The following is a 27,888-nucleotide window of genomic DNA, read 5'->3' on the forward strand; positions in this document are numbered from 1 at the left end:
CTCTCCAAATGCTGCCCAGGCAGGCAGACACTGCTTCCTGCACCTGCCACAGCCAGACAGCCAAGGGCACACGGGAGGGAAAAGAGAGGAGACTCCCCTGAGGAATGGGGCAGCAACCTGCTGTCACGCTGCCTGTGGCAGGGAGGGGACTCCAAAGCTGGATCTGCCTCCCCACAGGGCAGGTTTGGAGCCTAAAGGATCCATTAATCCACAGCAAAACCAGATATTGCACTCAGCATTATTTGGGACAGAAAAAAGGTGTCTGCGATACGATGAAAAATCACAGCACAGCAGGGAAAAAGGAGCAACACAGCCAAGAGCTGGAGTCGCATCAGTGCTGTCCCTATTCCTACTGTTCTGAGCACAGGATTTCACCCAACACTCCTGTCTCCATGTCTGGCTCAGACAGGAGGTTTCCCATGTCCATCTCCAGCTCTCTCCATCCACAGCCCTCACTCTAACACAAAGCACTGACCAGAAATCACACATCCTGTGTAGTTTTAGGGCTCTCACCAAGAGACAGGCTTGTGATTCAGAGATGAAGTAGGACTGACATAGCCCAACAAAAATCCAGACCTGGAAGTTAACAAAGCAACACTGCCAAGGAATTCACGACAGCCAAATGGAAAAGACACAACTTCCTCCTGCCTTGCCTTTCTCCAGTGCACCAGCCTTTGCTTTCCAGACAGCTCCCTTCTCCCTCACACACCTCTCCTGAGAGCACATCCAGCTCTCAGCAGCCTCAGCTTCCCTGGTTTTCCCTCCTCCCAAATCCACCTCCGAGGTCAGCTCGCTCCAGCTGTCAAAACAGCTCACGGGTCTCCGAGCACACAGGATGATTCCACTGACAACTAGGTCACATCACCCACCACCTGCAGGGAGCTGCTCAGCCAGACGTGGCTGCCACATTTGCCTCCAATTAGCCAAAGGACCCCCATCACTTGGGCACAGGAGATGAGAGGGTGAACCTGCTGCAGCATGATCAGCGATCCAGGGAGCACCAGAACAGTGACCTTGCAGGTTTAAAACAGCCCCGAGACACTGATGGACCTGGTTACTGGGTTGTGCGAAGACCTGTCCCCCCACTAGGAAAGGCACTGCTGAGCTGGCTTAGCTGGGATTAAATGTACACTCTGCAATTAGTGGTACACCCAGCTCCTTCCAGCACTCACAGCCCCATCTGCTGGGAGTCCGGGTATGGAGAGCCCAGAAACCTGCTCTAGCCACAGGGAACCAGGCTCAAACCTGATCAAACCCACCCAATCCTAAAAATTCAGAGATGCAGAACTCACTCTCCTGTGGCTTTTTTTTTTTTTTAGTGCATTCCTGGCCACAGAAAGACACACACTTCTGCCTCGCTGTTGGATGGCATTCAAGCAGCCCTTGCTCTAGGTGGAATTTTAACCCAGCTTCTCTGATGGAAAGCACAGAGAGGAAAATGTGGTTTGACTAGACTTGTTAAAAAAACTAGAAATACACCTCTCCCTTATTTTTAGCATCTGAGGGCTTTTTTCCCCTCTGCTGTTCAAAGAGCGAGAGACAGGCAGAAGAATCTAAAAAGCTGCCAGGATTTACAAGGTGAACAGGGAAAACCTGAAAAGGAGCAGTTCAACTAAATACACACATTTTCTGTAGAAATAGCAAAGTTCTCCTTAAATACAGCTCCCATTCAGAAATGGAGGGACACACCTGCAGCCCAAATCCTGCAAGTATTTCACAACTCCACTGCTCCCAGGTCACAGACAACAGAGCAAGAATTACTCCAGCCCACAGAAAGCAGTGGAGGCAGCTCTAGGAAGATCTCAGCTGAACAATAAAACTCTAATCTGCTTGAAGAATCCAGTTTAATTTTGCCTCCTGTCTTCCACCCTGAAATACAGATAATTTACAACAAATCTGGCTGCACTATAGATATTTTCACAGATCAGCTCCAGCCCATCACCACAAATTCCTGCACTGTGCTTTCCCCAAGACACACCAGTAAATATTAGCTCTTAAAAAACACAAACCACTTTCTGAGCCCTAACAGCACATAGGTATTCTGTAATAAAACTTCTCTTAAACCTTAGTTTTGAGCCTATTAGTAGACCCAAAAATTAACAGCCCCTCTGAGACACGTGCTGTAATTTGCACTACCTCTACATTCTAAGCAAGTTCGATCAGCATTTTCTTAGCACAAGGAATGACCTGTAATTTAAAAAACCCTTCTGATATTGTCACCTATGACACAGCAAGGCCCAGAGGAAGTAAAATGCTCCCCCCTGGGTGAACAAATCCAGCAATCAGCACAGGTTAGAGAATCCAAAATAGTTACAGCTGCTTTAGTAATGCGGAGTTTCAACAGGCTTTAAAAGGAGTCTGAAGGTGTCTGAAGTTTTGTCATGCAGTCTGTTAAACCACATTTAAATCTTCACACGGGCTGATGAAGGTCAGGGTGGGAAGCACCCTGTCACAAGACCACCGCATCTTTGTCATCCCTTCCTCCAATGGCTGCAGGATGTAGGTGGCTCAGGACAATCCACAAAAAATGAACTTACAAGAACTATCCCTCAGACAAATGCAACTGAGTCCAAGGTTTCTGTACTGGGCTAAGCAGGACACTGGGAAACCACAGCCCTGTGGATATCCATGGGAACGTGGTTTTGGTGCTGCAGAGCCCCTGGGCTAAAGAACAGCCCCCAGGCACAGTCATCCAGCCCCAGTATTCCTGGGAACTGCTCTCTCCTCATGTGGCTGAAAGGGACACTCCAACTGCTTCAACACTCCCTTTATAGCATAACTTTGCTCTTGGTCTCTCAGGAAAGACCAGCACAGACAACATCCAGAGAGCAGCACATCCAGCAACCCCATCTCCTAAAACTGTTGCAGTTCTTCACTGTAAAATTACAAACAGTCCACAGCAAGGCCACCATTTACATTACTTTTAACAATAATAACAGCAAAACTAGAGAGAATATGCACCCACCTTTTCTTCCAAGGACTTCCTGGGCAGCTCTGAAGAGCTTCTTGCCTTCCATGTCTGCTCCTTTCACAAGTTCTTGAGAACTGGTTAAGGGCTGCCAGAGCTACTCTTCATACACCTGGGTGATAAGAGCCCCCCAACAAGCCTTTATGGGCTGCAGCTGCAGATCTCCCTGCTCAGGGCTCAGCTTTTCCACTGTCACCAACTCACACCCAACAGCTCGCAAACCACAGGTTTGTGTTGTGCAAGACCCACGTTAAATACACTTTTAACATAAATCAGCCTCCTAGAGAAGAAATATTGCCTTTACTTGGTAAGAAACTGTTTCTTTAGGGTTTGCTAGGAAAAGGAGCTGTGAGATCCTAAAAAAAAGTAAAGGTATTAAAGGTATTGAAGTAAATTTAATGCATCTGCTACCTGTAAGTAAGTAGAACAAAGCTCTAGGTAATTCTGTTCCAAGCCTTTACAGCATGAAGGAAAGGGAATACATCAGGTTTGGGACAAGGACATCCTATGGCAAAGGTTTGCCCTGGGTTTGAAGCCTGGCAGGCAGCAGACCCAGGGTACTCCAGTCACAGAAATCCCAGTTCCAGACTGGTAACATATTTATTGCAAAGCAAGGACAAGCAGAGCTGGGAGCCCAAATGGATTGTCTGTTCAACTGGCCCCTGAAGTCAAAGAGATCACCACAGCCAGGTGTTGATGTGTTTCCTGGCAACCTGACACAAAACTTTCCATCAAAGCCAAGCAGCAGCTCTGGGACAGCAGGGAGACAGTGCTCAGTGCTCAGTGCTCAGCCAGCCCCAAATAAAAATACATCAAACCCCCATCAAGCTCCAAAGGAACAAGAGTACCACTGAACTGGCAGCTGCAAATATCAAATATCTGCAATGCTAATGGCACAGTCACATATCAAGGGTAATAGATCTTTATCCTTTGTTGTCCAAGCTCTTTTTTAATAAATCACAGAACCAGGAAGATGCAGGAAGTTTACAGATTGAGCTGCCCTCTTGGAATGGGAACTCTGGAGCTGCTAAAGCACCTTCATAACATCCCAGTGTGCTGCAGTGCCTGCTCACACTCTGCAGTCACACTTGATAAAAAAATTTTCATACAGGACCTCCTGGCAGTGTCACTGTTCTTCCCATAATTAAAACACTTTAAAAATGTCTCTTAAGGCTTCTTCTTCTCTCCAGCTCTCATCCTCCAAAAGAAAGTCTGTTGATTTAAGGGAAAACAGTACTTCTTAAGGACACCCCCAGCACTTGTTAATTCAAGTTCACTGCTTGGCTTTAAAGTCATTTCTTCCTCTTCTGCTTTAGATCTTTAGTCTTCTTAAATTTCTTCAGTTGCTTGGGTCCTCTCGCTGTTTCTAATTTTCTTTTCTTCTCACTGGGAAGCAGAAACAAAATCGCTGTTAATAGTACACCAGACTGTATTTCAGCTGGGAAATTTTTTTTTGTAAAAGGGGGACGAGTATCTAATATAGAAATGTGGTTGGGAGAAAACACTTTCAATTTCTTGGGTCATTTAAACTCAGTGCTAGAAAAATCACAACCAAGACCCTGACTTAAGATTTTCTAGTGTCCTCAGAGTCTCTAATCCAAACCGAATCCCAAATGATATTGATTTTTATCTCTTGTCATTGCTTTTCAAGCAGTGTGTCCTAAAGGCAATTCAAGTCAGGCATCTGGAATGTAGAGTGCCCAGAAAAAAAATTACCACTAATGGTTTTAAGCATACAATTTAGTTCCTGCACTGGATTCTGATTAGAGCAAAGGGGACAGAGCTCTGATCTTTATAAGCACTGGCAAGACTCTCTCATTCCTGGAAGGCTTCTGGAAACTCACAGCTTCCAGCATTCATGGGAAAAAAAAAACAACAAAACAATCAAGAAAGGGTGGAATTGAGATCACATAATTACTTGAGCTGTCAGGCACCCCAGGAAGGGGAAATAAGCAGACAGGCAAGTCTCAACTATAAATCCCCAAGGAAAAAATGAGGAAAGACTCCATGCTGGGCAAGGCAGAAGAAAGAAGATGGATGAAAAGGAAGGAATTGCAGAAATGCAGATATTTTGCAGGCTTAAGCTCACATTTAAAAGAATTATTCTTTCCTGAATTTGCATTTTCTCCAGTGGCACCTCCACAGGCTCACATCCAGTGTTAGTTCCCAAAGCAAACAGGACAGTCAGGTGGAAAGAGTGAACCAAGGGAGAAATAGGAGCAAGTTCTGAGTATGATCGGGATCAAGACTTAACCAGATCATCAGAAAAAAAGTCAGAATCAGCAAACAAGTTACACGAAGAGAGGACTAAGAGCAAGACAGAACCACTGGATACTAGAGCTCGCAGGGGCTCACACTTTAATTTCTCCAGGAAAACCGGGAATCTTTTAAGGATACTAAGATCAATTTATCTGCATTTAACTCCTAGGCTTCACTCTTTTGGGAAATGTTATAATAAAGGCAGCAGGAAAGACCAGAGAGATCTCTGGGAGTTATTGCAACTTCCTTAACCTTTTCACGCTGACGACGGAAGCGTTTTGTCCTGCTTTGCTCAGCACCTCGTTCCATTCTTCATCATCCCCCCGGATAATGTATCTAAGAGGGAAAAGTAAAGGAAAATTCAAGTCAAATTGTTAGCACAAAGTGAAAAAAATAAGGTGATTCTGTCATCAGGCACACACAGTTCTGCAAACAAAGCCACCCAACCAGATCAGAACTGGGAAACACACACCAAGCCAGGCTCGCAGTGCCTGCATGGTACAGTTTGTCTGGATCAATCTGGGAAAAACTGAAGACCTACAGCTTTTCTTTTGAAAAGAGAAATTAAAACAATTGCCATTCAAATGAGCTCATGTTTTGTGGCCCTTGTCTGGGTGTTCAAGTACCCTGGAAATTATACAGAGATTTAACCGGGCAAAGCAATCATGGAGCAAAATGGAGTGGATGCTCTCCATCTCAAATTCTTGGGAGATTTAGAATAGAGGAGGCTTTGTTCATACAAGGCTGAACAATGCTGGACAAAGCCTTTTCAAATCAGACAGCTCTGTCTCTTCTATTAGTTTTCTATAACCTGTATTGAAAAGTGTTTAGAATAGATTTTTGTCTCTCTCTTCTCATGGATGAGAACAGAAATCTATTTCTGGGAGAGAAAAAAAAAAGGGAGCATGGTCCAAAATGACAAATAGGTATGTAACAATGCTAAGAAATGGAATTAAAACTTTTAAAACATTCTGGTTATATTATTTTCCTTGTTTGACTGACTTGCAAGTCACTTCAAATCACTTCCATTCTTATCCTTTCTTCAAACAAGACAAACGAAGATTCAAAGAATCTTTTTATTCCTTTTCTCCTAGCAGAGATCAATCTAAAGCCAAAACAGACAACTCTCCTGGGATGTCAGTAAACAAGATTTATAAGATAAAAAGTGGGAGGAGAGAGAGAAGGGAGAGAATCAGTGGCACGTGTAACTCCTCTTGGTCCAGAAAGAGAGAAATCTGCTGATACACTGAGTAAAAGAAGCTCTGGTTGGTTTTAGTTTGGGGAGGGGGGGTTGGTTTGTTTGTTTTGGGGTTTTTGACTTTAGTTTGGTTTTGTTGTTGCTGTTAAAGAAGAGAATATTAAAATTAGCCAGGTACTATTTTCACTGGAGTTGCACACACAGGACAGCAGCCACCAGGATCTGGGTATCCCGGTTTGAGGAAAATAATGACTATTTCTAGGAGCACAGGAAACTGTAAAATTAGAAACAGTCCACAGCCGGGCAGCTTGTTTTATCAGTCCATATTTTACAACTAAATAACTTATATACGTGGAATATAAGATCAAGATCAAGGCTGACATAGAGTAAGAATAATTGATCATTTAAGTGACATGGGCACACAAGACCCCAAAAGTTTTCCTCAGCAGAGCAGCATATTCTTATGTCACCCAGGTAGGATTCTCTTACCCACTGCTAATTCTCATTTATTGATGGTTTGCAACTACAGCCTTGTGCACAAATCCCAGCAAGACACACTAGTGTCCTGGCATCCAATTGGATATCAGGGACTCATACAGATGAATTCTTACTGTGTAAGGTCCATTTCCTTCAGCTTCATCACTTCTTGCTTGTGTTTTTCTTGGAATTCCTTTGCAGCTTCCTCCTACAACAGGACAGCACAGCAGATGCAATAAGTCCGAAGTGCAACAGCAATGGGAGGAAAATGCCTTTCCCACTGAAAAAGGAATATATCCCTTTATAAACAAACACCAGATGATCCTGAAAAGCTTCTCTCTGTTATATAATTGCACTTTTACATTATTTCTTTACTTATAATTGTAATTTTCTGTGAAAAATCCACATTGTAGCTTAACAAAGCATGACTCTACAAGCACATAACGCAAACCTGTCAGGTTTTAGCTACCAGGAAATGACAGACAGGATGTGGAATTCTTTCCATCCAAGAAAATTTAGATTACCATGCTTCTACACTCTAGGGAACTCCATGAAATGTCTACATATCTATCAAGAAGAAAGTTTGTAATTACCAAATCATCATTTAAAGATTTCAGCGTTGGCTCCATTACAACATCCTTTGTTGCTGCCATTTGCTCCTCCACGGCTTTTTCCTGGACTGTGTTGAACAGCTGAAAATGAAGTGACCCAACACATGTAAAGACCTGTTGATGTTTCTTTAGGGTTATTGCTTTAAAATAAAGAAATGCTGTCTGTCCCCATTAAACTCTTCTAACTTTGCAAATACAATCAGGCAGTTGTTTTTCCATCCTACTGAAATAAAAAGCCCAAGGCTGCTACCCGAGGGCAGGATTATATATAGCTTTTATAAAAAGCATCAATCTACAATCAGTCAGCACTCAATGTCATTCACATAAATATAGAGAACTCATAGTTTATTAAGCAGCATTTATCACCTCTACAATGACAAATGTCAGGCTGCAGAAGCTTTGCTACAGTATCTTGAACCTTAGAGAGAAAGGAAACCAGAAAACCACATCCAAAACTTTCCAGTTGTTTCACTGGACTTCAAGTCTACTTCTGCATAACGCTGGAAAACATTTTTTTCCAAGAAAGGTTGAGATGCCACCAGTGCAGTGAACAGTGGTAAACAAACAGCTCAGGCTCAGCTGGCAACATGGATTTTATGCTCAGCACTTTTGTCAGAACATTTCAACATTCAAAACCACAAAACAAGCACTGTTATTTGCGAAAACACTATATACAATCAAGGAATGGTTTGGGTTGGAAGGGACCTTAAGGATCATCTAGTTCCAAACCCCCTGCCAAGGGAGTTTCAATTTATAAATCAAGGCCACAAATACCTGCTTTTTCTACCGGGATTTTCCCATCTTACAAAAAAGTGTACAGTCAATTACTGGGGACTTGTTTAAGATGCACAGTTCTGATTCAGCTTTCCATTAGTGCCATACTTTCTGTTAGTGCTGGAATTCCACTGTGGTCCAATAAAACCAAATCAAAGCTGTACCTGGACTACTTTGCGGATGATCCTGTTGAAGAGGCCCATCAACTGACTGCTGGGCAGTTCCACCTCCTTTTCCAGCTGGTCCAGAGATTTATGCTGGAGGCCAATCCCTAGAAAAAGGGCCTAAGGAAATGACATGTTATAGAAGCTTTATGAGCAAATTCAAACACATATTGCCCACTACAGTCCCTGTGTTTTCCCAAGTCCTGGCTCTGTTCCAGCCATACCCACCGACTGTGCAGCAGAGAGGGAGATATCCCCCAGCTGGTTGAGGAAAAACATCCTGGCAATGGTAGGAACCATGTCCATGATGAGGTGATAGTCCACCATGTTGCGGGAGTACATCTCCAACCTCTTCAGGTCATAGGGGATGAAAACCGATTCCAGCTCAGCACGGCTGATGGCTGAGGGGCACAGCAAAAACACAGCACAGGTGTTAAATAAAAACACAGCCCAGACTGTTCTTCAGAGCTACCCAGGATCTCAGTGTTTAACACTTTATTTTTCCTATTATTGAGAAAGGCCAAAAGCCACCCCACAGGTTCCCTTCCCAACACAATTCAGAATTCAGTAACACTGCTACCCAGGCTGGCTTGGTTAATCCAAGTCTTTTCAGGCAGACATACATCCATATGAAAAACACTACAACTGTCAAAACAGACCAGTATATCGACTTAAATATGCCAGAGACTGAAAACAGTGAAGGTTGAGAAACACAGTTTGCCCAGTCTTTAACTACATACACTGGTTTTGCTGGTTCTCTTGTAGCAGCAACCAAAACTCTCTCACCAAAGAGACAACTAAAACCCACAAGACACAGATTACCAAGTTCTCTCCCCTGTTAAGGATACTGAGAAAGCAGAAACTTGCTTTTAAGCCAGAAGTGGGTGTTAGAAGTACCTTGTCTGGCCCCTTTTGTTAGAGTGCTTGCTTTTGGAAAGAGCATCACATTCCAATTGCCAAATTCCTGATGACAGTGCTCTTCCTAAGAGGCAAGTTGCTCTGTCTGCTGCTGTTCAAGGCTTCTTTTTTAGTTCCATACTGGATCTAGTAGGTGTCAGTCTCCATCTGTGCTCTGTGATGCATTTAGCTGTCACAGTCAGGAGCCCTCTAATTTAATGTTACTTAAATCTTAGACCAAAAAACGCAAGGGGGGAAAAAAACACTCCACAAAAAAACCAGCAAAACCCCCATCACTACCTGTTTTCAGTGGCAAAAAATGCTGTTTTAGCTATTAATTAGAAACAGAAGCATTTTTCTGGATCATAGGAACACTGTGACCCAGGGTACTCACGTGGTTGTGGCTGCTGTTTGATATTTTTATTCTGCAGAATATTCAATGCCAACGAGGGAGAGAATGTGCTGAACTGGTAGGAAAGCAGGGAAAGGAACCGCCTCCTAAAATCTACAGCACAGGATGATACAATAAATTACCTCTGTGGACCTCTACGATAAATATCCCAGAGAATTCTTCTGGAGTTAGGTCAAAGTTACCTTTCCAGAAGGCAGTAAGCCAAGGCTCCTGTTCAGAGTCCTCTTCATTCAGCATCTTCAGCATGATGCAGGAATGCTCCCCAGTCAGGTCATTCTAATAAATAAGATACAATTCTATGATTCTGTGATGTATTTCCCACCATCCCCATGAACCTTTTGCACTCTGTGCTCAGCTGAGGAAGGCAAATATCTTCTTAATCAGCAACAACAACAAACATATCAACTGGTACTGATCACCACTATCTAATGGAAAACCTATGAACTGCTAGAATTTGGTAAATCTCAGTTATTTTAACAATAACCCACATTAATTTTAATTAATAATTAAAAAGCTGCACCTCTGCTCTGAATTTTAAAGTGAAAACTACTTAAGAGTCCCACATTCACAATCCTAAAAACTTTACTCCTTTAGTTAACTAGGCAGGCCTAAAGAACAAAAATGAACATAAACCAAACCCTAAAAGTAGCCTCAGAAAACATTCCTGCCCCAATCACATTCACAGAAGGTAATGGAAAGATGCACAGGGACTTCAGTAGGGCTGGATTTTCACTCAGAAACAGTGTGGTACTTACTGGTGTCTGCCTCAAATAAACTGGCACAAATCCAGCACGTTTCCAAAACCTGGGAAAAGAGGAAACACTCCGAGAATTATAGAGCTGTTGATTGTACAGTAATACTTGTGGTTAAATGCAATTTATCTACTGTACAAGGGGAACTAGTGAGTCTCTGAAACATCCCACCAACTAGTGAAAATGAACACTGAAAGCAGTAACAATCACCAAACTGAGGTTCTACCTCAAAGAAGTGAAAAATGATGACTGCAATATCAAAAAGATCAACAAACTTTCAAAGACAGACATGATATCAGTCATTGTATTTCACATGCTCCCAGGGCCTCCTTTAAAAACAGGCAGATGGGGTTTGGACCAATAATACTGTTGCAAAATGTGGAATACGTAAAAATTTTCTTAAGAAAGGATGTTCTTTAATGTTTGATATTTCAAAGCCTAATCGACGAGAAGGGAGACTTTAATGACACACTTAACATCTATCAAACTCCTAAGGGATTTTATATAAAACTATGTGGTAAGATGGAGCTAAAACTTGAGAAATATTAATAAATTATTTACTGCTGCAGTAACTCAGCTTCTCCACAGTAAGAAAAGCAAGAAGCAGCTGCAGTTGCTAGTGAAAAGCATTCACATTAGTCAGGAAACAAACAACTAACTTTGAAGTCAGCAGGTCACAGGAATTAGTGTTTAACTTCTCCCTACTTATTACAGGCTGTTCTTATGTCTATAGCCTGGAAAAACTGAGCAGTTAAAGCTCATTATCTGTTTAGAAGGGTCACAGAGGTAACCAAGAAGGGAATGGGTTTGCCCTCAGAAGGAGTCTGAGGAAAAACTACCTGGAATGATGCACTTAGGATCAGTTCTACTGTACATCACAGAAAGGTCTTACAGGAGAAGTAGGCTTGGAGCTGTTCCAGTTTCAGAAACTGAGATAAAGAGAATATCCAAGGGCTAGAGCATCTGCATCTATATAATATACATTATCATATTTGTGATTTACATAGTTGTATTTTTGCATCAAATGTAATTAAGAAATAGAACAAAGTCTTACTTAAGCAATCTCGGTGTCAGGCCATAAGACACACCGAGATAGTCCAGGTTCTCAGCTTGTCTCTCACTCAGTTTGAGAAGCAAAGGAGGCAAATCTTTGCGAGGTGTCACAACCTCTTCTAACAAACCAACAGTCTGAAAAAGAAAGTGGAAATAGGTTAGCAGCAATCCTCACAGAAACCTGCAAATTAAAGCTCTTATTCTGTATAAAAATTAAATGTCCTCCTTACAGAGAGGAATCATTATGGAGACTTACAGTGAAAACTACACATCTTAGCACAACAGAAAACAAAAAATGTACTAAGTTCCATACCTCACTGCTTACAGTTGCAATTTCTTTTGGCTTTTGAATTGTTTCTTCTTCCAAACATGGGAATTTGCCTTCATAGTACATCTGCAGCAAGGTCAGAGCTCTGCTGCCATAGCCCATCTGTGGAGCAGGAACAAACAACAACGTAAGCAAAAACATGGTTCTAGTTTTTAAGACAGAGCAACAACATTCTCCCCTCAAAACCCATTAACAATCAGTGCAGACAACACTCAGTCATTGCAAAATGTATTTTGTTTTTTGCTGTTTCACAGCTCCATGGAGAAGGACATGACAGAAAAGTACTTTACCCCCTGATAATCCGGGTGAACCGCAATGCGAACAACGCGCCCGCCGGAGAGGCCCCCGAAATCCGGATCTTGGAACTACACAAAGACAAAAAAGTCAGTTTAAAGAACACGGATGGGTACTCTGGGAATAAGAAATAGTGCTGAAAGTATATTTGGGGTGAGGACACAGTCAAATTACTCACCTGCTCTGAAATGGTCCAGGGAATAAGATCACCGGAGGCTTTCTTTCCCCTCGAGAGGCTGTTCATGATGGACTGGCGGGAGATCTCTCCCTCCAAGCACACCTGCCAGGGAAGGCAAAAACCAATTAACAGAGAAAAAATGTCTTCTCCTACAGCCACTCAACTACATAAGAATTCAAGTTTATACTCAGATGCTCTCTCACCTGAACAACAGCAAGTACTTCTGGTAGTGAATTCTGGGTTGGTGGAACGGGTGGCAAAAGGCAAAACAGATGGTGGGCAGGTGCATCAGAGAGCATCTGGAGGTCATTAGGCGAGTTCTGGTGGGTAAAGATATCAGAGAGTTGAAAAAATATTCAGAGAATCATTGACTATCCTGAGTTGGAAGGGACTCACAAGGATCATGGAGTCCAGTTCCTGGTCCCGCACAGGACAACCCCAAGAATCACATCATGTGTCTGAGAGTGTTGTCCAAATGCTTATTCCATGAGAAGGGCTTCAAAGTCCAGTGTAATGCTAGCAGCTGACTTCTAAACAATCTTCCGTTTTCTGAATTTAGGAATATTAAGAAACTTGGAAGTAGTACAATGCTGATGGATGGGGAAGATCCCAGGCCAGCTCATGGCTGTCACACTATCAGACAGCATCTGCTTTTCTCAAGTGAAACCTCTTGCTCTAATATGTATGAAACTGAATTTTCTATTTTTATACAGCTCCTTGCCTCTTTAATTACCAAATCTTAATTTTTGTTTTAAGCCTCAGATTTTTAATACTCAGTACTTCAGTACTTATGGACTTCACCCCTCACATTTACTAGTCACCCATGGTCTTGAAACCTTGAGATGCATTATTCCTCTTTTCAGTAGTACAGTGGTGCTACTCTTTTGGTTAACTTGAGGCTCCTAGAACACAGTAAAAAGAACTGCAAAAGAGGTTCATCACTGACAAGCTTCTAGACTCATCTAGAATTTAGCCTCCAGAATTTCTCAAGACAAAAATATTCCAGTAAATCCAGTATGTTCAGCCAAGACCAAAGCAGAGATCTCGGAGAAAGGATACAGCAAGAAGCAACAGAAGCTGTTCAGAAATCTCAGTGAGAACAATTAGGTTGGCATAACAAGCACTGCTCCCCCCACAAAATTCCCCAGCTGAAATTTTGATAGAAGCAGCACAAACTCTACCTTGTAGTGCGAAGCCACATAGAGGGCCATCAGTCTCTGCAGAAAAACTTCTGATGCTCTGTGGTAACAAAAGAGTGTGTCTCTATTTACATAGTATCTAAGCACAGGGGTTAAGGAAACAACCTCCTCGGGAACAGGGAAAAAAGCTTCTCGGTTTATTTTCAATATTGGGGCTACATGCTGGCCTGTGCTTTTTATCTACAAGAATGAATGACATTGGGCAGTGTTTGTAGCTTTCACACCTTTCATCTGTAAAGCCAAAGCTTTTATAACTCCAATAAGGACTTCCCTTCATGCAACCCTTTCTTAGGATTGTCTCTGGAGTAAAACTGGAGTTGGGTAATGTCCTGGTAAAATACACACCACCAGTGCCATAAGGCAGTGGTAAGAGCTTAACTCCAGAAGTGTGGTCTTAATAAAAAGATGATATGCTAAAATTATCACATTAGCCAGAGAACCAACTATTAATGAGCTTAAAAAAGCCTCCTTCACCAGAAAGCAATATATTTTGGTCAGGGCACAACATCTGAATAAGGATACAGGTCACATGTCTCAGGCAGTGGGCAGCCAGAGATGATCCTGGTGATGTTGAGACAGTCCAAACACAGCAGGTCATTGAGCCACTTCTCAACCGGGTCCCCAGGGGCGTATCTGATGGACTCGTGGAGGGAGACCTCGTGTAAGGTACGAGCTGCAAACAGATGGCAGAGAACATGTAGTGTTGGAAGTTACAGCTGGCAAAGAATCCAGTAAGATCCGTGTCCTTTGAAGGGCTCCCAGATTAGAAAATGATTAATCACGTAGCTTTCATCTCTTGAAAGCTTTTCATCTGAAAATCATGAGGGGAAAAACAGAGGAGAGTTCCTGTATTTTCTGCTTCCCTCCAGCTGCAAAGCACATGGATACACAGGATACCCACAGGGCCACACGGCACAGCCCAGAACTGTCCTACCTGAGGTGAGCTTGGCTGTGGCTGTGGATTTGTTCTCCGCTGTCATGGTCACCTGGGTCTGGGCACTCTGCTGGCGAAGCTGCTGGATGAGCTTCAGCGACAGAGAGCGACCTGTGCCCTCATACCTGGAAAGCAGGACACAAAATTCTGAAGCAAAGAACCAAAGAGCAATCCTGATTCACAGGGAAGCTCCAGCATGGACATGCCACCCAGAGCCATGTGCTGCTTTGGGGACTGTCAGGGCCCCAACCATCTGCGAGAATCGCTGCCTTTTGATTTCTTGAGAGTGCAGGACCCTGGTACTTTATAAGCCTTGCCAAAGTGAAAGGAAAATGTCCTTCCCTCTCTAACTGCAGAATCCTGCTTATATATTTGCTCCTTGTAGCAGAGCAGAAGTGCAAGTCCACAGTGGAAGCAGCAAGTACTGACTCGTTATTGTCCCAGTATGTAATAAAACAAGTACTGTAGATAATAATCCACCGTCACAACTGCTTCCCCAGGCACACAGTTGCTGCTCAAACCTTACCCATTGATTGTAGAGGCCATGAAAACCAGGTAAGGGCCCAGCAGGTTTTTCACCAGGGGTAGAGGAATGGCAGCAGCTTCATCAATCACCACCAGTTCAGCCTGCCCCAGTTTCATGGAGTCAGCAGGGTGTATGTACTGCAAGGAAAGAGAAGACACTGTCACTGCCAACAGCAGCATTCCCTCTCCTGGAATTAGGGAAACGTCAGAGTTGGTAAAGTTGGAGCCCTGAAAAGCTGTTTGTTGTCCTTGTTCCCCACAGCCACCAAGCCAGAGACTGAGACATGAAAAAAATCCAGTCAGGACAGGGTTTATGCTACCCTAGTAAAGACTGGGTCTTTTATTTAGCACATTTCCACACAAATTTATCTGCAGAGATGATGAAAATAGAGGAAATCTAATCACTAAAAACATATGCTTTTCCTTCACTGTTCCTTTCACCCTTCTTTGCTTTTATTTCAGCTCCCACAAGGGAGCTTTGTAATCTACAAGTTATTCCCAGAAGGAAAGAAGGTATTTTGTGAAAGTCACTCATCCAAAGGTTTTGCCTTAAAGCAAAATCCTTTAGGACAGTTACACAATCACATAAAATGAACATGCTTAAAATCAAAACAATTACAGTGTTGGAAAAACCAACGGTTAGGAATAAAAAGTAGGAAGGCAAGAGATCAGGTTACCTGGATGGTCTGTCTGTGCTCCTTGAACACATTCACTCTGACTACTGCCTTGTTAAACTCTGGATTTAAAGACTGAACAATCTCATAGTCCAGATGTTCCTGAAAGAAAACACTGTTAAAGCCAAGATCTAAGAAAAATATCATTTACCATCATCATCAAAATAAGCTCACTAAGAGGACACTTCTTTCACATTCTAGTTAAAAATTCTTATAAAAGGTTCAGAGGCCTGAGAATTGAGAAATTATTTACTAATGTTATCAACTGCTTCACATAGAAACTGATTTACTCCCCTTAGAGAAGGAAACATAACTCCCCTATAATTCATTTTTTGCAGAACATTACAAAAAAAGCTGGTAGCAAAAATAAGTAAAACAATCACAGATGAGATGTAAAACTTACTAAACAGGAACACTATGAAAGTATTGTAAAATAGTCTGCTCCCCTTACCTGATACTGTAGTGCATCAAAGCCTTTAAATATGAACTCAAAAAGAGTGTGAAGGTTATCAGGGCTTGGAGACGTGACAAAGATATTGGAGTAACTGCAGAGAAAAATAAAACAAGAGTTTAACTATTTTCCCAACAAATTTTAAATACAGATACTAAATAGGATGTTTTCTTTATATCTTTCTTTATGAGAGGTTGATTTTACCTAATAACCAAAATAAAGCAGATTTCTGTAGACAATCATCTCAATTTATGTGCGATTTTGAGTATTAAAGACTGTGATTTTCTCATTACTATAAAATATAAAAATTGAACAACAGTGTACACAGCAATCAAAACATAAAGGAATAAAACTGAGAGATTTAGGAGTGGAGATTACAAATATATTCAGATCCTGTCATCTTTTTTTTTTTCAATTAATGGACGCAGATAAAGCCTGGGAGATTGAAGGGGGATCACTTACCCAAAAGCTACTGCTCCAGCAATAGCCAGGCCCAAAGCTGCAGATTTGCCACGTCCCCTGGCTGCTGTTAAAGCCACAGTGCTGCGGAGAGTCTTCTCGGAAATGGCTTCGATAAATTTCAGAACTGCTTTTGCCTGAGGATTATAAAAAATAAGAGCAAACAGAAATCAGCTGTGTTTAAATTGCATTACTTGGAATTAAATTGCATAACTGGTTTACTGGCATTAATGGCAATTACTGTCACGTTACTGTGACCTGTCAAGCACAGAGTATTTTGGATTTAAGCCCCACACCAACCTGATCCAGGGTTTTACAGCCATCCACCAGAACCCCCACGGGCTGGGTGTCCTGCAAACTCTCCTTCAGCTCCCTCAGCTCCAAGTCCTGTGGCCGGAGTCTGTCTTCCTACAAGCACAGGATTGACCAGAACAGGATGAGTAAAGGACATTTCAGCACAATTATACCTTTGTGAGGTCTTCTGTGAGGTAGAAAAAGAGATACGAAAGAAAATGTTACCACAAGAAAAATATAATCCCTAGAAACACAAAAATTTATATGGACAGACAGATATTTAACAGTTCAATTTTCAGGCATCTTCAGGAGAATGGTTACACAGAGAGACGTATCCTGGCTTCCCCAACCTTGTAGGAAAAAAGGAAAGGATTTTTCAGTAGATATTAAGAAGAAGAGACCAAGTAAAAAATTTCTCAATAATTTAATTAACTTTTCAGTCTTCAGGCTGTACCAAAACTGTATGATCTTTGTTATACTTGTGCATATTGCCATGTAGGGGGAAAAACTATTGCAGCAGCAACAGATCATTTTTCAAACCACTATCATGATTTTCAAAGCCAAACAATAAACCTGGACAAAAAAACACAGTCAACTTTAGATGGGAATGAATTCTGATTTTCCTTATTGTCACTCAAAATTCCAAAGGCACTACTTTACCCATCCCACAGATAAGCATTTGTGCTTCTGTCAGTATTGTTCTAATGATAAAGGAGAATTGTTTTGTTTTGTTTTTTAAAATTAGTGGCCTATTAAAATGTTTTTACATCTCTGACAGAGCCCATGTTGGTATTTCTTGTGCCACATGACACAGTTCAAAAGGTAAAAGTTTTCTGTTTAAAACTGGTTCCATTTTACTATAGTTTTACACCTGAAAATGATAAAAGGATACACTTCCAACAATGCAAGTATGTGTGGATTATATTCTGGGAATGTTTCCCAAGATTCAGAAATTCAGAATTCAGAAATTGAAACTACCAGTTTCCAGTTGCATCCTAAGCTTGTAATGTACTTATTTCCAAAGTATTTTCACACTCTTCAACTGTCAAAAGGTCTTTTTATTTGTCTCATTCCAACTGTGCATCAGCCTGAAATTTCTATGTACTTCTGAAACAGCAATCACAATTAAGCCTCACCTCACATGGAAAACAGCAACACAAGAAAATCAATAAATATGGGAAAGTACCAAAAAAAAACCCCCAAAAAACTCAAAAAACCAACCAACCAAAAAAAAAAAGCTGTGACAATAAAAAAACAAGAAGGAAAGAATATATGTCTCCCAGTGCTCCACCCACACCAGGTGTCATTTTTGCAGAACATTCTACTTCCTCTCTGCAAGCCCATTATATTTGACATAAATCTGGGTGAAAGGAAAAATTCTTCCTCTTTAAATCTTAAACATATCGTGGGCCAGCTCAAGACTGATTTGTCCCAAGGGGAAGGGGTGACATCCCTCACTGACCTGGGACTGTGGAGGGACAGGAGTGATGTTTGCAACGTGACTGGAGATGGGCAGGATGTTCAGCTGGTCATCAATCACCAGGCAGTTCTTGCAGGAGGCCAGAGACAGGATGAACCTGAGCAGGAAAACAAAGGCAGCGCAGTAAAAACTCCACTTTTTGGTAATTGTTTCAAACTCTTTTCTAAACAAAGACAATTACAGGTACTTAGAACTGAGCTCCAAGTTCACCAAAGCAGCCAAAAAACCCTGTTCCAGTGCAAACCTATAAGATGCTTTCCTATTAGGAATACATGATGTTCCTCATGCTTTTCTGGGCCAGATAGCCCAGACCCTTTCCACTCTCAGTAACTCACCTCTCATTAAACCTTCCCACCACATCCTGGTGTGCCTCTGTTCTGTATCGAGAGTGAACATCCTGAAACAGAGAGAAGACATCCCTCTGGAGAAGGAACAGCACTGACAGTGACATCTGCAAGACTATGACACATGGTATAATCCATCTCTTCCACTCCTGTGGATCATAGCCTTCCTTTCCATCCACAGCACGCCCCAGACAGAATCCTGATTTCCTGTTTGCTGTGACACACCCACATTTTCCAAATACTTGTTAAAAATGTACTTTTACTACCAATACTTTTATTTATTCTGGCCTGACTTAAAGGTCAGCTCTGCCAGAATTTATCAAACACCTTGGGGATGCAAAGAAACAACATTCTCTCACTTTAATTCACCCACTGCTTAGTAACAGAAATAGCTCCTGCTCTAGGTGTAAGTATACTCAGTGTGAATATAATTCCTATCTGGAAATACATAGTAGTTGTGGAGCTGATCTCACCAAGTAACAGGTCACAAAACACTCAAAAGACCTGTTTTTTTTAACTTAAGTTGCTGATACATGGGCAGATAGAATAAATACTTTTCAAAACTATTGTGGAACTAAAGAACACAGTTACATTTGTGAATGGCAGGTGTTTCTTCCTTGCAATTCCTTCCTTCCCAGCAGCATTTCAAGGCAGAAATGCCCGAGCATTTCAGTCAGAGGTGACTGAAAGACCATAAAGGGAGATCAGAGCCCATAATAAAAGTAATAAACAACCACTTGGCATCATTACAATGCAAAGAACACAGACACATCATGTAGAACGTGCCATGGTCATTGTGTACAGCTGCTTCAGGGAGTTCATTGTTCTCAGAAGAATCACCACAATTCCACCACCTTCCACTGTTTCAACAGTTCTGGCCAACAGGTTTGGAGTCAGGGCTTCAAAATCCTAGGGAATAAATAACATTTCAAAGTTGCCTGGAGTTCATCAGTCCTACTGGACGGCAGAGAAAGCCTAAAAATATTATTTAATTCACACTTAACATTTGCATTAACAAATGTCCTGTTAAAACTTCTACCACCAAGGCCACCTCACCCTCACAGAACTTGTAAAATTGGAGTAACAAAGCAACAAATACTATTCCTGCAAAATTTAAATTAATCAATACCAGAGCAATGTCCTTTTTGAGTCCAAAGTTGAAGTCCTCACCTGAAGGACACACATTCCAAAGGTGTTCCCAAGAATCTTGTGGGTTTCATTGTAGTAACAGTAGCGAATGTTTGTGGCTGCTATGAACAGCTCAAAGGGATCATCATCCTTTATGTTTAAAGTGCCACTCTTAATCTTCTTCTGGAGTTGCCTCATCCTCTTCTTCCTGTGGCTGGAGGACCAAATCACACAGAATTTTTCTTGGAAAAAGGTTAAGTTCAAGTCCCACTGGAAGTCAGAGCCCAGTCCTGAATATTACTGAGGTTAAAAAGGTGAGGGACAGATTGGTCCAGGGCAACAGATTAAAGTTAGAGCTACAGAAAGAAACCAGAGGTACCAAGTGCTGGTGCCAAGTGTATTATGGAAGCCAAATTTAGTTTTGGATAAGGAAACACACGAGGTTTCTCTTACCTGCTGAAGCCCAGCTCCTTTTTGTAACACCACAGGACAGAGGGTCTGGCCTTCACTGTGGCTTTGGACAGCATGTGATGCAGGATCACCACCTGTCAGAAACAGAAACGCTCATGGACAAAATCAAAGAGCAAAATATCTGTCCATATTTTATTTTATAGCTATGTTTTCTACTGTGCAAAACAAGGATCCTGTGATGTGTTGGGAAGACGACCTTCCTTTTCACACAGTCCTGTGTGTCTGTGCCTTCTCCAGGGCTGCATGACATTGATTTATGCCCAGTTTTCCTTAGCTCTCTTTGGCAGAACTGCTAAAAACTGCTCTGACAGAAGGAGATTATTACAGGCTAAATACAGTTCCTAGTATTTGTATCTTACAATGGATTTTCCACAGAATATTTTAGTATTTCAGTGAAAACACTGAACACAACCAGACTTGGGATATGCCCTGACAGACCTTACCCATCCACCTTACCAGTAAATTAATGGCAACTTTCTTGTACTGCCACCTGATCAACTCCTTATTTTCCAAGTTTTTTTGTAACTAAGTTACAAATCCCCTGGAGGATGTGGCACTTGGGGACGTGGGTTGGTGGTGGGCACGGCAGTGCTGAGGGAATGGTTGGACTCAGTGACCTTAGAGGTCTTTTCCAGCCTGAACAATTTTATGATTCTATGACCTGCCTTATCCTAAAACATCACGGGTTTGCCGTGCTGTTCTTTCCTCTCCCCCATGAAAAACACAAGCCTAGTCTCCGAAATGAAGCGAGTTTGGCAATCACTTTCTTCCACACAACGCTACCAAGTGGGTTCATCTGCAAGACCATTGAGTACATAAAGCACGTTTTGAGCCCAAAACCATCGCGTCTCACGGCAGAGCTGAGACAGGGAAGAAAGCTCCAGCCGGCCAGAAAATGAAAGATACTTTCCCCCAGCTTAAAGTAAATAAATGAATAAACAAACAAACAAACAAATAAATGAATACGATTTACCTGTCCTGGCTCCTGTTGGCCAGAAAATTAAATATACCTTCCCCCAGTTTAAAGTAAATAAATAAATAAATAGATCCGATTTGCCTGTCCTGGGTTTTATTGGATGCTCATGAGCTTTCTCAGACCGATGTCTAAGGGCAGGGTCTCTAAAACCCGTTTCTAACCCCCGCGCGTGATGCTGGCGGGTTTAACCCCCGCTGCAGGAGGGAGAAGCCTGTGCCGGGGATTAGGGAACCCCCGGTTCGGTATCACGCCCCACGCTCCCGGTAACTCCGGGGCAGCGTTACCTGGTCCTTGCCGCGGTCTCCCACCACCACGAACAGGCTGCGCTGCCGCTCGGCCACGCCGTTCTCGATGAGCACGCGGATGCGGTTGTCCACCTTTCGGCGCTGCATGGCTGCGGGCCTCCCTGAGCCTCCCCCGGCTCCCGATCCCGATCCCTGTTTCGCTCCCGCTCCCGGCGCTCCCAACGCACCACGTGGGAGCCACGTGTGGCAGAGCGCGGGCGCCGCGCGCCGCGGGAGGACCCCGGGGCTGCCCGCGCCGTTCGCCTGCGCCGCACACCCACACAAACATCTCTAGTTCTTTTTTAAAGTATAATAATTTAAGGTAATTTTCCACACGGGAAAGCCGCAGCGGAGTTGAGGAAGCACACACACTGGAACTACGCGCACCCCTGTGGCCAACCGGCTCCCAACAGCCCTCACAGACACAGACCAGCCCTCACGTCTCACAGCTATTTTTGGTTTATTTCGGTGGGGTTTGCGTTACTCGCTGTAAAAAGGGGATGAAACCAAACTCCAGCCGCAATGGCAACACCCATTTTATTTTTCAAATCTCTTGTTCTACAGGAATCTTGCTTGCAAACCCCAAAGACCATGTTCCTCTGATTTTATAAAGATATTTCTTTTCCACCCACTACAGTCCTACGTGAGCCAGACACTGAGTCTGGGTGGCCTTTGGGACTGCAGAGAGGAAAACCAAAAAATATATACATAAAAGGGCATCTGGACACAGTTTTCCCATGGAAACATGACCACAGAAAACAAAACACACATACAGAAACTAATAAACCTTTAGGATACATAATTATCTGATACCAAACCATGAAACCCCCAAAAATATTATTTTGCTCCTCAATAAATCTAGGTAGAGCTTATAACACTTAAGCTCTACTGTTTAATAAAACCATCTCATTAGTTTTACAGTTTTCTATATAAAAGCCCAAGTTGCAAAACTGTGGAGCTTCAACGAAAAAACGATCAACCTGACTTGAAATTTCAGCGAGTTTTCAGAAACATGACATTGATTCTCAAACTGACAGTTAAACTATTCCTAACCTTTCAATACCAAAGTTGAGCTGAGCTATTTGCATAGATATATTTATTCTTAGCTTTTAATACTGCCAAAATTTGGTTTTTAACTCGAACATTTGAACAATGAAGCATTTAAAACCAGGTAACATCATAGGAAAACTTTGTTTAATACCACTGGATGTATTTTGGGGATATTTGTTTTAAAATATAACAAAAATATGATAAAACTACTGAATTAATCATAATAAAGGCTTAGAATAGTAATTTTTTTAGGTGAACCCAGACAGACCCTGTCACTGAGACAAAATCACCAATGAAGTGTAGCAAGACAATTCCTGAACATATAGGTACGAAATATTTGCTTGAAAGGACATAAAACATTTAAATAGATTTATTTTTCAAGTGTTTACATAAGCCATGGACCAATTGGTTTCCAACGTTGAGTTTAAGAACTGCAAAGACATATATACAGGTATGTTTAAGGCCATCAGAAAATTTAAACCTGACAAGAAACTAAAACTCTGAACACTTATTTTATATGGTAGAAGCATTGCTAAAATTTATTCTAAAACTGAAGAGCTTAAAAAAAAAATACATTTTCATTTAATAAAAGTCTAATGGATAATGACTAAAATTTAGCTTGAGACCAAAATTCCAGGTGTACTTTGATTCACTATTTGAACACATTTTATAGAAATGAGAACTGAGCCAGTTACACCCATGTCATTGTTTTATGGACATTAAAAAGTGAGGGGAGGGGAAACAGAGTGTGGCTTTTAAAATTAATAACTGCAGCAAGAGCAAACAATAAATTTAATTCAGAACCAAATGTGAAGTTAAGCTGAAGTTTTCCTAATACAGTTCTCTTATGTGCTGCTCAGAGTGGCTTCAGGATGTGGATTTTGGAAAACAGATTTCCTTCCCTCCATTAAGGCTAAACCCAGAGAGCCACAAATAATTTTAATAGCATTATATTCAAGAATTGAGTTTTCAAGGATTGAAAACTTTTCCTGTCCCATCCACATGGAAAGCAGATGGAATATCATTGAAACACATTTTAGAAATTAAAAGTCTAATTCACAGTGACAAACCTCAGCTCCAGCTACAAATTTGTGTCTTCAAGCATCCATTTCCATCTTTGCAAACACTTTAACCAAGAAGTTTCACATAAGCAAGAGACATAATGTGTTTTTATCCAAGACGGATCCAGCAGCCTCATTACCTGGGCTGGTTAATGAGTTCTTGAGTCCCCCATTATATTCACAGATTTGTTTTTAATAATATGAAGTTCAACCACTTTTCATTTGTCATCTTTTCAGTATTTATCTACAGTTAAAACCTCTTCAGTAACTTCTCTCCAAAGTAGTCACTCAAATGCCATTTGGGGAAAGAAGGAAGCTCGATCCATTCTCCAAAGACCTGTAAAAGACATAATCAATCTGCCTCAAAAATAACGTCAGCAGGACACTCTGAGAAGACACATTAAGGTCCCAAAGTTCTCTGAGAGTTTCAAATCCCAGCAGAATGCATTTATTGGTTAAAACAAGAAGCCAACAATCCTCTTTCAACTACTCTGATTGCTGAGATGCAAAAGGCAGTATCTTGGAAAGAAAACAGGAGTTAAGTGAAGTTTAGAATGCTCCACAGCAAAATCCCAAAGTTGTACAGTGTTCTTAATATATGCAGGAACAACAGAAGTAAAATTCAGGACACTGGCCTCAAGTACGAGACAACAGCTCTGATTTCTAAGTTTTTAAGTTTTAGGATGTCCAGGAAGAATCCGAGTTCCCCAAACACAGTAACAATAGGTATAAACATCTGAAGTAATTGAGTGATTAATACTGTTTGCTCAAGAAACCTTGAATTACAGCCAAGAAGCAGCAAGAGGCTGAAGGCAGAGGTTTGTTCTCAAACACACCCCACTGCACGTTATCACAGCCCAGATAACAAAGGCCCTGCCAAAATAAAATTCTCAGGGTAGCTGTATATGCAAGAAGGCAGCCAGAACTAGGCTCCAATTCTCCCAAAAACACTTCTTGGAAGAATCAGGTAAAACCACCAAAAAGGTGCAACTGCTGTGTGTACCTGCAGGCTCAGACACAGCACTGTGTTATCCTCACTCTCTCCAACACAGGATGTTTCCCCAGAGGATAAACACCTCATCCTGGGCTCTGCAACAGAAGCAGCCTCGAAATCCCACCACTTTGCCTCACGATTAACTTCTTGTAACGGTCTTGGTTCAAGATATGACCTTTTTTAAAGGAAACATACCTAGGAATGCTCACAATCAGGATGGGACTCAGACCCAGAGCCAAGCTACAGAGTAAGGATAATTTGGAGCTCCCCTGAACAGGCCAGAAAAACAGTGAGTGGACCCATGTGCCACAGGGTGACCCCAGAAGAGCTTTCGCTACAGTTTATTAGATGAGATTAAAGGAGTCAGTGCAAATTCCCAGCTTAAACACCTCTCATGGACTTGTTCCTCCTCTCCCTCTCCCAGAAAACAGCAGAGCAGCTGCTCTAAAGGCTGTTCTCACACCAGAAAACGTTTACAAACTTGTCAGGAGGCCCCTTATCTACCCGATGTTTTATTTTAAGTTGGAAAGAAACCCAAACCAACCCCCAATACTTTCAGTGGAATGTTCTGATCCATTCAGGAATCTTTAATTCAGTATGTTGCATGTTTACTGCCCAACTACAATCAGCTACTTAAGGAGCATTTGGTGTGCAATGGGAAAAGCTGAACAGCTTGTGTTCTACCAACCATTTAAACAGGAAGCTGATGCACAAAAAAGAAAAAATAATTAAAGGAATTCACTGTTTTCCTACATCAGTTCGACATTAAAAGGTTTGTCTTTTTATTTGTTTCCAGTTAAAAAACAGTTGGGACTATTATCTCAGTAATAACCTCCTAAAAAAGACACAGAACAGCAACTTCTCCCCGGCTGCAGTTTTTGGATTGTGATACTGGTACGGAATGTTTTTAGGCCTTGACTCAAACTGCTGCTCCCAGACATCAGCACCGTTTCAGGATGCCTGGTGTGGAATATTGTCTTCACAAACTTATCACTTCCCGCTGCAAAACCATTTTTCATTTGTGCTCTTCGCATAGGACATGGAAAAGTGAGATCACCACCTATTTGTACGGAGTTCCAGGTTGTTCCACCACGAAGTCAAAACATCTGACTGCAAGTTCTGAAAGTTCTGAGTGAAAACAACCTTGAGTTTTGTATAGAACAGGTAAACAACACGCAGCTGTTCCTTAATTTCACCTTTCCACAGGCAGGAATTATTTGATGAGCAATATTTAACATAGAGTATATAGCACTTTTCTTCTTGCATGTGCTATAGAATGCAACAGAACTACCAACACCTCTATGGAGGCAGCATCAAAATATTCTCCCCACTGCAGAGAGAGTGCATGTGCGCAGAAGGCAGGCACAAGTGATTTTTCCAAGGATTATACCACAAGGATGCAGTAAAACTTGAGTAAGACTTGTTATTTTCCAGCTCCCAGGCTTATGCCATTGCTTTTATACATCGCTGCCTTGACGAAAAGGAAAAGTCCATAAAAATAAAGGTTTCCCAGAAGTCACAGCTAGTAGAGTAAAACCAGGAAAACAGGAGGAGGGTTTACATCTAGTCAGGAAAAGAGATTATTAGGGAGAAAAAAACCCAAACAAATAAAAAACCTTATGAAATGTCACCCCATCACATGGAATCTGTTTCAGTCGTTGAAAACCAGTGTTCCAGGATACAATTTTTATAAACATGTTTTATTTGTCTTGCTTATACCATTAGAACTGTAACTGCTGGCTGTCATTTCCCTTCAAAGGGGAAATCAACTCAAACACATACTGGTGCTTTTCAAAAGAGAGCAATTAAAAGGGCAGCAGCAGCAGCGGGCATTTGAGATTTCTTCAAACCTTCAAGGCTGCAGGAAAGACAAAAGGACATGTGACCAAAAGTGTTATGATTATCCATTAGAGATTTCCATCAGTACCGGCATCAGTTATTTAGGTGATAATACAGCAAGGTCAAGTATTAGTGACAGACAATGTGCAAGTCATAAGGAATGATCGAGAATACCAATCCTTACAAAAGTCATTGCTATCAGAGGAACTTAAAAGTGTTTCAGAGAGATACCTAAATACTTCACATCAAATATACAGTGGCCATCCAGATTATATCTCACATTTGTTGCAAAATTTTGTTGAAGTGCCAAATCAAAGCTTTGTTTTTGGGTTTTTTTTTCCTTTTCTCCTAAAAAAAAATAGTTACACAGTTACATTAGCAGTTATGCAAGCGTTCTTAAATCCTTAGCCACAGGATTCAGGGCCCTGGTGAGGAGGAGGCTGCAGCTAAGGGTGCTTCTTTGTCAAAAACTGGCTCTAAGCCCATCTGTCTATTGAGGGCAATTGCATCACTACACATCTTTAACTGTTCAGTGCTTCAATTTAATAAGAAAAAGTTGAAATGCAGTTGCTCTACCAAGCCACACTTCACCTTTTCCATCCTTTCATGGGCACATTGTTTTGTCAACTGCCACCACAGTAAATATTTATGAATTTGCAGATTTTATCCCAATTTGTTAAATCGCTTTTAAATGTCAGAAGTGAGTCTTTACTTTTTTCCTGCCACTTCAGTTAACCATGGAGATTGGATCACCCTGGAAATTGCCTTTTTTTTTGCTTTACTCTTAGCAAGGGTGAGGAATCTGAATCTCATGTGCAAGGCTCAAGATGATGCTTAGGACAGAACATGCAGAGTAAACGTTGTTTCGTTCCTTTCAATATCCAGGTAATATAAAGCTGGCAACTGTAGTCCTGTCATTATGGGTAATGAAAATAGTCCCTTTACAACAAACTTCCTGTAAGGGAGAACAAATAGATAATAACTCTTCTGGTAACATGTATTGTACACTGGCCAGCGTGTTTTTGGCGTTGAATGTGATCCTGTGAATGTGTTTAATTCACTTGCTGAGCGTTCATCTGAGGCATCCCTCTGTTTGGTCTTGGGGGTCCTCCACGACCTGGGAAACACAAAAAGCAGGTTGAACTATGAAGTCTGAGCATTTAAAAATATTCCTAAATGTTCTGATGTAAACTGTGTAAGAATTTCTTCATTACAACTGGGCTTCCTAAAATATATGGCAATAGTAATCAAAATAAAATTTAAAGTTCAACTACAGCCTCATTATGTCTGTGGGTTTTTCTGTTTTGTTTCCTAAGGCTTTCATTAATAAAAGGCAGGTAACTAGTTCTGCTACATTTAA

The 27,888-nt window shown here is 41.6% G+C and overlaps 2 protein-coding genes across 3 annotated transcripts in view; both read right to left on the reverse strand.

Moving 5' to 3' along the window:
• Positions 1-3,249: 3,249 nt before the first annotated feature.
• Positions 3,250-21,764, reverse strand: NAT10 (N-acetyltransferase 10). The gene is made up of 28 exons (XM_027728619.2): positions 21,585-21,764; positions 20,307-20,398; positions 19,896-20,067; positions 19,512-19,634; positions 18,717-18,778; positions 18,364-18,478; positions 16,908-17,015; positions 16,611-16,744; positions 16,149-16,242; positions 15,701-15,799; positions 15,025-15,161; positions 14,499-14,623; positions 14,087-14,237; positions 13,547-13,643; positions 12,569-12,685; positions 12,366-12,467; positions 12,184-12,258; positions 11,879-11,995; positions 11,567-11,700; positions 10,516-10,564; positions 9,943-10,036; positions 9,743-9,853; positions 8,680-8,852; positions 8,452-8,571; positions 7,496-7,594; positions 7,037-7,110; positions 5,480-5,563; positions 3,250-4,354 (listed from the first exon to the last, which is right to left on the reverse strand). Exons 1-28 carry the CDS (start codon positions 21,690-21,692, stop codon positions 4,261-4,263), a joined length of 3,060 nt encoding a protein of 1,019 aa, XP_027584420.1. The 5' UTR covers positions 21,693-21,764; the 3' UTR covers positions 3,250-4,260.
• A 1,224-nt stretch (positions 21,765-22,988) lies between these two features.
• Positions 22,989-27,888, reverse strand: part of CAPRIN1 (cell cycle associated protein 1) — a 29,788-nt gene continuing 24,888 nt past the window's right edge. For both annotated transcript variants that reach the window (XM_039385984.1, XM_027728560.2), the window contains one exon: positions 22,989-27,645. In XM_039385984.1, the coding sequence (XP_039241918.1) occupies positions 27,581-27,645 (65 nt within the window). In that variant the 3' untranslated portion in view covers positions 22,989-27,580. The remainder of the gene's footprint in view (positions 27,646-27,888) is intronic.

Source organism: Pipra filicauda, unplaced genomic scaffold (assembly GCF_003945595.2).
Source record: "Pipra filicauda isolate LSUMZ 115617 unplaced genomic scaffold, ASM394559v2 scaffold45_size4122338_pilon, whole genome shotgun sequence".
NCBI lineage: Eukaryota > Metazoa > Chordata > Aves > Passeriformes > Pipridae > Pipra > Pipra filicauda.

What these genes read in the sequence shown, in the direction of transcription:
- NAT10 (XM_027728619.2), bottom strand. Translation starts at nt 21,692, where the DNA reads ATGCAGCGCCGAAAGGTGGACAACCGCATCCGCGTGCTCATCGAGAAC. An exon ending in AGCACAGACAGACCATCCAG is followed by an intron (nt 15,162 to 15,700) that starts GTAACCTGATCT and finishes CTTTCCTTGCAG; the next exon opens with TACATACACCCTGCTGACTC. An exon ending in CAAACAGCAGCCACAACCAC is followed by an intron (nt 8,853 to 9,742) that starts GTGAGTACCCTG and finishes TGTGCCCCTCAG; the next exon opens with CCATCAGCCGTGCTGAGCTG.